The following is an 11,028-nucleotide window of genomic DNA, read 5'->3' as shown; positions in this document are numbered from 1 at the left end:
AAAAAAAAAAAAAGAAATTCCTGTCTACACACAGCCTAGGCTCAGGGGATCACAGGGAAAAGAAAGTGGGAAGACTGTAAAAGCCAGAGGAACAGGGAATGTGCTGTGGGATGGTGTCTCTTGGAAATGTTGGAGGCCATAGCCAGGAGGTCTGCCTATGCAATACCTGAACAAGGAAGACACCGATAGATATGTTAGTATGGGGGAACACTCAACAGGCCTCACACCTAGACAAAGAACTGCAATCAATTAAGAAAGGGGGGGTGAGAATATGTTGGTTTTTTAAATTAAAAGGCCAACTATATATAATTGGGTAGTGGAATAGTACCTAGGACTTTACACTACAAGCAAACACCTCTAAGGAAAAAAATTACTCCAGAAAACCTCAAGGTCTACCGCACACCTACAAACCCACCTAGCTCGGCTGCTGCACTCCTTACACCAGACTGCAGCTCCACGGGAACCTACAATCAATCTCCTCATTACTGTAAAGCCCATTACCTTCAAACACAATGAACTCACACTGACCGACAGAAAATAGTCTTGTATGTACGGCTTAAACAATGGGGAAGAAGCAACTCAGATCAACTCCGAGTGCTGTGATGTCACGCTATGGAAGGCACGTGTGTAAGAACGACACAATGAAAAGTCACCCTGCTAAGCCGGGCGTGGTGGCGCACGCCTTTAATTCCAGCACTCGGGAGGCAGAGGCAGGCGGAGTTCTGAGTTCGAGTCCAGCCTGGTTTACAAAGCAAGTTCCAGGACAGCCAGGGCTATACAGAGAAACCCTGTCTCGGGGAGAAAAAAAAAAACAGTCACCCTGGAATATGGAAGAGAAAGGAAGAGAACATAGACGATGGGAAAGGGTAGGGAAAAGGAGAGGGGGAGGGGAGGGTAAGAGAGGGAGAGGGACAGTCGGAAAGAGGAACAGAGAAAGGGAAGAGGAGCAGAAGGGGGAAGGAGGAGACTAGAAATCACCTTATGCTCTGTAATGTCTATGAAAAAGCTAACCCTAACCCCGACCCCAAACAGGAAAAGCTTATTATTACTCATGCTTCACTCATGAATTAAAGACATGATATTCACAGTCGCCATAAAATAAAAGTTCATGTAAGACAAAAAAGCAGAAAGGCCTTAGAAATGCTCGCATGAGAAACTAGCAGTTAATCACAATCAAGTTATTTACTCAATAATCTTGGTAGGGGAGCGGTCTGCTTAATTGTATAAATACCGTGAAGACAAGGCCAATGGGCAGAGGGAAGACATCCCTCACAGAAATAAGCCAGGCCGTATCTGCAGAAACATTCTTCAAGTTTCAAAATAAGACACAGGGGACACAGGAAAGAATTTTCAATTCCATTTAGAAAGCATTCTTAAAACACATTTGAGACAGACCACAGCATGGCTGGCTGGGCGGGGAGGGGCGGAAAGAGCTGGCGACAGGGACACAGTGGGCATTTTCTGTGTTCTGGAACAGAGCCAGATCTTGATAGTGCCTGTGGTTAGCAAATGTGCATTGTCAAAACTCAGAGAACTGTATCCTTAAGGAATGGACAGCATTGTATGAGAATTATGCTTTATTATTTGTATAGAGTAAAGGAATATTTTGATTGCCCTTTAATAAAGGGGCTTTTAAAAAGAAACTAGAAATACACAGGAAAAAAGAATGCAGAGAACTGGACTTTAAGCAGCACCCTGAAGAGGTCAGCAGAAAAACAGGACTACACTACAGTCGGATGCCAACCAGCTTGCCGTTTGCTTTGAGGCTCACTTACCTCTCTTCAGACCGTTTGCATGCATCGTCAGATGCAGAAGGGTCAGAGCTGACAGGAGCCGGGGCAGGTTTGGAGTCATCCTCGATCTTTTATTGTCTACCACCCACGATGGCTGTCTCCACCGTGAGTAAGCTGCCATTGTCGTTGCTGCTCAGTCAGTCCTAGGTAAGAGAGGATGAACACAGATGCTGTTCAAATGGCCCAGAAGACACACTTCACTCGGGGTGCACCACACCAGAGGCAGTCGTGGCACGACACACACAGAGACATGCTGCACACTGCTGAGTGGAGAAGCCAAACTCTGCTCCTCTGGCTCTCAAGCATCCAAAGCTGCACAGAGGTGCTGCTTTCGGGTGGCTGCCATGGTCAACAGTCCAACATCCGACTTCCCATTTGAGATGATACCTGAACACGTGTGCATCCAGTCTACCCCAATACTGCTAATAGAGGAAAAGCCAATCAATGTACTGGTGGATGTTAACATAGATTGAGACTGAAGCCTAGATCTCTCACTTAGTGTGTGGTCCCAAGTATACTCCACAGGACCCCAGCCAATCTGTAACGAAGCACTCCTCTGCAAAGCTAAAGTGTTATCCTACTTAGTATTATCCTAGTAAGTTCATCATGAAAAACAAGTGATTAAACACATGCGAAGCAGTCGAAATGTGCAAACCTCGTGCACATTTCATCAGGGCTGTATGTTTAGAGGACTGTGCGAGGGGTAGGGGCGGAGGAATCAAGAGTTACTAATAGATTTAGTGGCTGAACAATGGATGCAAACTATCCCCGAGTGCATGAAGAAGCAGGCAGCGGATAGGAGGTGCAAAGGAAAGAATTCAGAGATCTGTTTCCAGCTAAGTGTTAGTGTGATTCCACGCCACACGGCAAAGAGAGGCCTCCTTCTACAGAGCCTAAAACCTTGTCCAGGGAGAACCAAGGAGCTCACACAGACACAGGTGGCTCCGCTACTGAACTCAAAGCCCCTGGAATAACTACATTCCTTCCCACAGCCCCACAGCCACTCTCATAGCTAACAAAGCTTTCCGATGCACTGACATCTTGTCAGACCTTACAGTGCCTAGCTTTACACTGCACAGAGAACCAAGGACCACGAAACATATGAAGGTCGTCTAAATTGTGAGGGAGACTCGGCATAAACAAGAAAATGAAAATTACTCCCAGAACAAGACCAACATGTTCTGAAGATTACATTTCTTTAGAGCTGAACAGTATTCCATTTCACACACACACACACACACCAAATTTTCCTTATTAATTCAACTGTTGATGGACAACTAGGTTGATTATCATTTTTTTGCTACAGTGAATAAAGCAGCAACGTGATGATGCAAATATTTCTGCAGTAGGGTACGGAGAACTACACAGATGTTCACTGAAATGTATAGAGCTTAGAGCTGCTTAGTTTCAGTGTGTAATGTTGTTTGTGTGCATAGATTTTTTTATTAGAAAGTTAATAGAAGAGAAAGGCCCAAAACTTCACAAAGTTTCCTATAAGCAAAGGGGACAGCCATAAGAACAAGACAGACGTGCCATGAATGGAGTAACTGGAAACAAAAAGAGCTCTACAAAGGGAAGTCTACTGGATGATGTTACATTTTAAAAGATTTAGTGCCTCTGTGTGTGTGTGTGTGTGTGTGTGCACACGCGCACGCACATATGTGTTCATGTGTGTGCACAAGTAAGTGCAAGCATATGTATGTGCATGTGTGTGTGTTCACGTATCTTCACATGCATACAGCTACCTGAGGATGCCAGAACTCCAGGAGTTACAGTTGCACGAGGTCTTAAGCTGCATCACAGTGGGCGCTGGGATGAAAGCTCAGATTCTCTACAGGAGCGGAAGACACTCTTAACCACTGAGTGATTCCCCCCCCCCCACCTCCCTTTAAAAATATGAAATACTGACTAACCATGAAACAAAAATAGGAAGTGGATGAGAGAGGAAGACTTGATAAAAGGAGATCCAACATCTCAGTAGTAAAGCCCGAGGGAGAATACACTTGTCACCGACAGACAAGGAACACCCTCTTCTTGACTATTGCTAAATACCATGAAAAGCACAGAAATGAGCCTCAGATGCCTTATGCCATTATAGCCACAAGCATGCACTTCTAGAGTGTTCAGTTGTGTTCTAGATGAGTGAACAAGTTCTGGACAACTCCAATGTCACTGAGTCCACTTATTAGTGTGGAAATGTATTCCTGGAATGTCCTCGGTGCCTGCTGCTGAGGTTACAGTATTACCCAGCTGTGCAGAATGGCTCGAATAATCACAAACTATACCTACCCACCAACTGGCTAAACATATGTTGAAAGAATGCCTCACTAGCAGCTTAAGGTTATTCTAGAAGGGAAACTCGGGTTCCATTGCAATGCCAGGAAGCAGGGATGAGAGGGACTGGGAGGAGGTAGCCAAGGAAGGGCTCAGGACCAGGTGCTGCCAGACAGGGACTCTAATCTTGGCTCCATTACTAATTAGCAGTGTGACTGAGGGCAAATCACTTAATCCCTGTGGCTTCAGCCTCCACCGGTGTAGCCCAGAGGCAAGTTCTGTTTACTGGCCCCAACAGACTCTGAATGCAAGGCCCTATTCCAGACAGCAGGAACAGGCAGTGCAGAACGTTGGGTAGCTAGCTGGCTGTTACAGCCCTAGCACAGGTAGAGAGCACAGTGCATTAGGATTAGGGGATCCAGCAGAGAGAAACCAATGTGGTGTCAGAAAGCCCTGCTCAACTTAAGATGGGCAGGCTAATACAGAGGATGGTGCTTTGTCTTAATGCTTACTTAGAGCACCAGGATCAAGTCATTAGGGGAAGCGTCACTTGATAGCACACTCAACTTCTCTTCCAACCTGGACTTTCAATGTGCTCATTCCAGGATCAGAACAGCATGGCTAGAGCCTTCCAATGCACTCCGCGGATAGAAATGATGTTAAGAAACATCTGTCTTCCCACTTCTGGCAGAGCCCACCAGTATTAGGACTTATTATGTGACCCATGTTCTGACATCCCACCATTCCTCAGTCCACTGCTATCTCTTGAAGCAGCCACAGAGCTACTACAAATATCTGGTGGCCAAAGCAAATAGCATAGGGCAGGTGGGACCCACAGTCCCCAGCAAGTTAAAGGAGCTAGCCAGCGGGTATGTTTTGCTAAAGTCATTAGATTCTTCAAGATTACACAGGAATCAGGGATTTCTTATGGAATTCTCAGACTTTTAAACACAGGCAGATGATTCCCTTTTTTTTTGTAAGTATTCCAGACTCCAAGCAAACAACACCTTCAGTCTCGATACCTTGCAAGATTATTTCCTATGTTTAATTATCTTAAAAGATTTAAAATGTTCTTAAACCCTTCTGTTGAAGACAAGTTATTATATAGATAGACTTATCCAACTGTTACATGGAAAGAAGAAAGTCCAGCGTTGTCCTTAATGAACATCCTGACAACAAGTTCAGGTATCTTAAAGCCCAGGGCAGGGCTGGATGGAGCCTGGCCCCACGTGGCAGGGCACTTGTCTGTCCACAATGTGACCGGAAGTCTTGAGTTCCTTCTGGGGAAATGGTACATCTGCGCATCCAATCTGCCTTGCTTTGTACTCAGCACTGCAGAGTCTGGGTCCAGGTCCATGAGGTTTTGGACTATCTGCTGAGGCTAACCCGAAAAAGTGAGCTGAGAAAAGTCAAGCTTAAGCCAGAAGCTATGGTTCTGATAGACTCTGTTTAGTCCATTTCTGGTTTTCCTATTTGTATTTGGGAGGGAGTTGGGGAGAGAGGAAGCCGGATGGAGGAGGACTTAATGGGATCGGAGTGTTCCCGTACCTCGCTGGCATCAGGTGAGCCTTGGGCACACAGGCCCTTAACCCTGGTGCTACTGGAAGCATCTGAACACCTGCTCTGCCCCAGCCAGGGAGCCTGCTGCCCAGAGCATCTCCCAGCTCCACCTCAGTGAGATACCCCATCGTTGTGATTCACAGGAGAAACTACACTGAGCTAGAAACTTGGGAGAGAGTGCACTGCTCCTAACCCACTGGAAAGCAGAGAAGCACAAGCGGGTCATAGAGGTCACAAGGCACCGAAGCAATGGGAGGTTACCATCCCGCTCCAGTGTTCTCTGTCCAGAGGCACGGCTCTGGGGAACTCGCCAAGTGCATCTGTACACATACCCCAGCCTGCACCACAGGGACTGACAGTACCATCTCCACAGCTGGGATGACGCTGCACAGGAAACACCTGTGCAGGTTCTCACTAATATTCTTTAGTGGGCAATGCACACTGAACTTCTTAACACCGGAAACCTAGAAGAAATGCTTTTCGAAATATTAAGTAATTGTTTTCAGACTTGATGAAGACACTGAACGATAGACTGAGAAGATAAAGGGCATTCAGTTATCAAGACCTGTGAGACTGCAAAAGGTACATCCCTTGTTATTCGTTCTTTGGAGGAGTGTAAAGAACAAGGCTTACGAAAACGAAGCAGGGAGAATGGAAGGCAAGAGATGGAGGATGACAGGGGTGGGAAGAGGGGGGAGAGGAGGGGAGGAGGGAGGAGAGGAGGGGGAGAAGGAGGGGGAAGAGGGGGGCTCCAAACTGTACCCCATACCCAGCAGGGATCTCCTTCCAGGCTGCATAAGAAGGGGAACTCCAAGCCATTGTGCAGTCTCTCCACTGCCGTCTGCCTGTTCCTTTCTAGGCAGATTTCTTCTGCGTCCACTTCTGTAACCTCCTCAGACCTTTGTACCAAAAATCTGGCAGGAGGAAGGATGTGCTCATTGTCTCGGTGGAGTCTCTACAGAAAGGGACGTAGTGATGCTTGCATGCACAGTCGCATCTCTCCCAGAGCGGTGTAGTGTCTGACCCATTAAGCATCATGACAGGCCCACGCACTGCTCTCATCATTAGGCCGGATCATATCCCAAGTGTTGCCCGCACATGGAAAGGAAGTTTGAGGGGTGGTTCCTGCGCATGCGCGGAGGCACCCCAGGCACCAAAGCAAACTGCCAGAGTTATCGTGGGGGCTTGCAGACTCTCTGGAGAAACGGTAATGTACCCAGTGCTTCTGAAAGCCTTGGTCTAATACTACTCGGCTTCCATATTCGGTCGTGTCAGATGTCCTTCAGGGACAGTGTCACTTTGGTGACTGATGGAATAAACCACAAGGATCATTCCCAAAGATCTGTGTGCCCATGGAAAAGAGGGTGGTGTGAGATCTGTTTCCAAAGTCTGAGAAACCGTGTGGTGCCCAGTAGGTTCACATGCCACCTCAGTCATTGTGGCCTTGGGGGAATGAAACAGGGTCATTATTTTCCTTCTGAGGCAACACGCGTGGACTTCTCCAATCAGTTTTGACCATCTAGGTCATAAATCGCTATTAACTTGGTTTGACTTGGCAACTTCAGATGGTTAGGTTAGTCTTTTGACTAGGACACTGGGAAAACATTAATAAAATACTCTTGGCACGAGAGTGCTTCTGGAGTGCACGGCATCAGACTTGAATGAGCACTCTGCAGACGTTCTGGGACCATTTAACCTGTGTTATGTTAAAGGCACCCACCACTGTGAACGGATACTGTAGGATATTCAGTCTCCCAAAGAACGTGTTAATACAATTTAAATACATTATTTTTGTTTATTTTTTGTCTCAATTTATCACAATTTTCAGGGAACTGTTTTCAGTGCATACGTCGTCAAGATTTTTGGCTTTTCAAGATCTTCCATGTCAGGTTGGCTAATTTTCATTCTGTTGAGGCCGTTTTCATCCTCAAGCAAGACATTACCTGTACTTTAATGTGTGTTTTCCATGTTTATCACAAAATAGGGAGATAATATACCCCCTCTTTCTACTTTGTTTCCGATTGCTTTTTAAAGTCTTTGAACAGAACAGTATCTTTTAGGAACACTTCATACCCACTGTATACTCAGGACTTACTTGACAACTGGGCCTAACTCATTCAAACCAAGTTCTTAATGAGGACTTACAATGTTTTTCTTGTCTGTCCCCCACCCACCCACTCTTCCTTTATATCCTCAAGAGTAGGTAAACACATACATTTAGAGATAAACCAGCAACTTGGCTCAAGTTGCTGTTAGTTTCTTTTCCAAATAAACAGATTAAACCCACTCCTAAAGGCCTGCTGAAACTGAGGGAGGGAAAAAAAAACGATAATTATGCAATCACTTGATGCACTTCAAATGCGGATTCTGGCTGACTCTGCCAGGCAATAAGCAACTCCCGTTTTCAGAGAACATGCACCATGTGTGCAGTTGGGTTGAATCCTCGTGCCAACTCTATGAAGCCAGTGTCGCTATCCCTCTCTTTCCAGTAAGGCGCTGAGGCACAGAGGGGGTCACACATCTAAGAAGCAGAGCTGGGAACCTGAATTTAGCACCATCTACCAATCTCAGCTCTGGAACAATGCATTTAACTGTGAATCCACAACAGAAGACCCCCGAGACCTCAGGAGTCCAGGGCTCTAGCACCCCTTCTGGCACTAGCATGGTCACAGCAGAACAGGACCACAGCAAACAGCTGGAATGTTAGTCTTTAGCTCTCAACTGACCCGACTCGGACTCAGGGCAGTCCTTACTTCCATGTCATCAAACTAACTGAGACGGACACAAGCCATTGTACTTTCAGGATACCTCAAGTAACCAGCAGCTGTGGGCCTTTCTCTCCTTCCACCCTGTCAGGTGAATGCCGTACTAGCTTTTGCGGGGGGGCTGGGGGGGGGCATGTGATCACCTTATCCCGATCTGACAGTCTGCAGGGGGCCGAATGGAAAATAACTGCCATCTTCCTGTCCTCCTTCCAACTCTTAAGTAGACTTTTGATTAGCTGAGCTCTTTAAGTGAGCAGGTGCAAACCCAAACACACTCCAAAAGCCAGCCAGACAAAGTAGTTGAGGCTTGCCAAGGACAGTGGGGTGGCCAGCAGCTAGCAGCCAGAGCCTCTGTCTGTTTTATACAGGAAATAGACAGGGCATCCCACAGCCCCGGGTCTTCCATCCGAACTACTGTCTTGTTTTACACAGACTCAGAAAGAAAGGTACCCGCAGAGCAGGCACCTTAAGCAGCGCGTACTGCAGGGCTAGCCAGGCCTCCCTCTTACAACTCAAAAGGGCTTGCTATCTTCTAAAAACAAAAACAAAACGAAAAACATGTGAAATCTCATTTTCAAATGCTAGCAGCTAATTTAGGGGGTGGGGGAAAATACCACAACAGCATTCAAGCCAAACAAAACACATTTCCAGGCCAAAGATTTCTTAGGGAGCCAACTAAGAAGCCTGCCTTAAAACTGCAAAAACAAAACAAAAAATAGACAAACCAAAAACTCACAAAACATACAAACCAAACCCATGTCTCAAAATACAAATTTTGCCGGGCATGGTGGCACACACCTTTAATCCTAGCACTAGAGAGGCAGAGGCAGGCAGATTTCTGAGTTCGAGGCCAGCTGGTCTACAAAGTGAGTTCCAGGACAGCCAGGGCTACATAGAGAAACCCTGTCTCAAAAAACCAAAATAATAATAATAATAATACAAATTGTTTTAATATCTGCATTTCAATGTACACATAATAACCTAAATGTGCCCTAGTGGTATAATTTTTTAGAGTTATAATCTGAAGCTTTTACGTTAAAAGTACCCCCCCCCCTACTTAAATTTCAGAAATCCAAATCCTAGCTATCAGTTTAGACTACAACAAATGCTTTTCAAAAGGAATTGACAGGAAGGAAGGGGGCAGAGGAAGAGGACAGAAAGAATGGAACAAGAAAAAAATGTTTGGAAATAACTGGCATTTGACAGAAATCTCTCAGAGTGTTCTTTGTCAAGAAGCAGGCTGTATTAGGTGTTTGTGACAGCAGCTGGCAAGAAGCAGCTTAAGGGAGGGTTTATTCTGCCCATTTTAAGGATCAGGCCAGCTAGGTGGGCAAGGCAAGGCTGGCTGCAGCAGTGACTTCCTGTCGCTAATTAACATGAAGCTGAAGTTCCTGCTATACTGCCTGCTCCTTCAGTCCTACTTGACTGGACCCTGAGGCACGAGGTTACCCGGCTTCAGGGTGGGTTCCCCGCCCCCATCATTTAAACCACCTCTCTGGAAACACCCTCATTCACACACCCAGAGGTTTGCTTCCTAGGTGAGGATACGGATTAAGCATCTGCACGGCTGTGATCTACACCCCCAGAGATCGATAAGCCTGGCATTGATCCTGGATCAGGACAGTATTGAGAAAGGGATCTGGAAGGGAGGTTGGATCAGTGCAGCCAGTGGCAACCCTGACCTGATAAAACTGTTGGACTAGGAGAGCAAGGGGCAGGAAAAGATGGACCACATCTTAGGTCGAAAGAGGTCCTCTCTAATGTCCCAAGGATGCTCGACAACCAGATGATCACACTTACATAAAAGTGCTAAAGGCTCCTTTTACCAGCTGACAGGCTTACTCAGGATGCTATATGATGATGACAATGAGGACAAAGGTGACAGAGGACAACTGTGACAGCTGTCTGTGTGACATTTTTCATGAATGTGCCGGATAAAGGAATCCCAGGCATTAAATGTGTGGAAGAAAAAAAAAAGTACCAGACAGCGAATTCACTGCATGTGGTGATGGAGATGCTAGAGGCCCAGCCCAATATGTGAATTCAAGGAAACAAATGTAACACTGGGCATTTCAGGGTCCCAGTGAAAATGGCAACAGTGGAAACGAACAGATACAGGTTGTAGAGAAAAATGAAACTTAGTAGCAGTATGTGGGAAACAACCTTGAAGAAGAAAATGGCTGCTGAAGTAACAATGGAAGTAGTGTTTGCAACTCTGTCCTCCAGGGGTATGGAAATTGGAAGGTTTATTTTTAGCCTTAAAAAAAAAAAAGCAACAGATAAAATATGCAAAATGATTACTCAAATTTTACAAATTCTAGTTCAACAAAAACCTTACTTACTCTTAAGTGTTCCCCTCCCGTTTGTTCAGGGTCCAGCTACTCCCTACCTACAGGACTCATCTATGGGTCTATGGGACTATGGGTAGGCACGCTCCAAGGATCTCCAATCACGTGCCAAATGCTCCAGCCTCAAGAAGCTCTCTATAAAGGCCATGGTAAAATGAGCACAAAATGTCCTTTTAAAGCCGGGCATGGTGTCGCACGCCTTTAATCCCAGCACTCGGGAGGCAGAGGCAGGCGGATTTCTGAGTTCGAGGCCAGCCTGGTCTACAAAGTGAGTTCCAGGACAGCCAG

General features: G+C 46.1%; 1 protein-coding gene across 4 annotated transcripts in view; it reads right to left on the bottom strand.

Annotated features, from left to right (window-relative positions):
- Lifr (LIF receptor subunit alpha) overlaps positions 1-11,028 on the bottom strand; it is a 69,481-nt gene that overhangs the window by 41,741 nt on the left and 16,712 nt on the right. For all 4 annotated transcript variants that reach the window (XM_021183148.2, XM_021183147.2, XM_021183149.2 and 1 more), the window contains exon 2: positions 1,776-1,936. In XM_021183148.2, coding sequence (XP_021038807.1) covers positions 1,776-1,914 — 139 coding nt within the window. In that variant the 5' untranslated portion in view covers positions 1,915-1,936. The remainder of the gene's footprint in view (positions 1-1,775; positions 1,937-11,028) is intronic.

The sequence above is a fragment of the Mus caroli genome, chromosome 15 (genome assembly GCF_900094665.2).
Source record: "Mus caroli chromosome 15, CAROLI_EIJ_v1.1, whole genome shotgun sequence".
In the NCBI taxonomy this organism is placed as follows: domain Eukaryota; kingdom Metazoa; phylum Chordata; class Mammalia; order Rodentia; family Muridae; genus Mus; species Mus caroli.
Note: the sequence above shows the minus strand (reverse complement) of the source record. Positions and strands in the feature narration are given on the sequence as shown.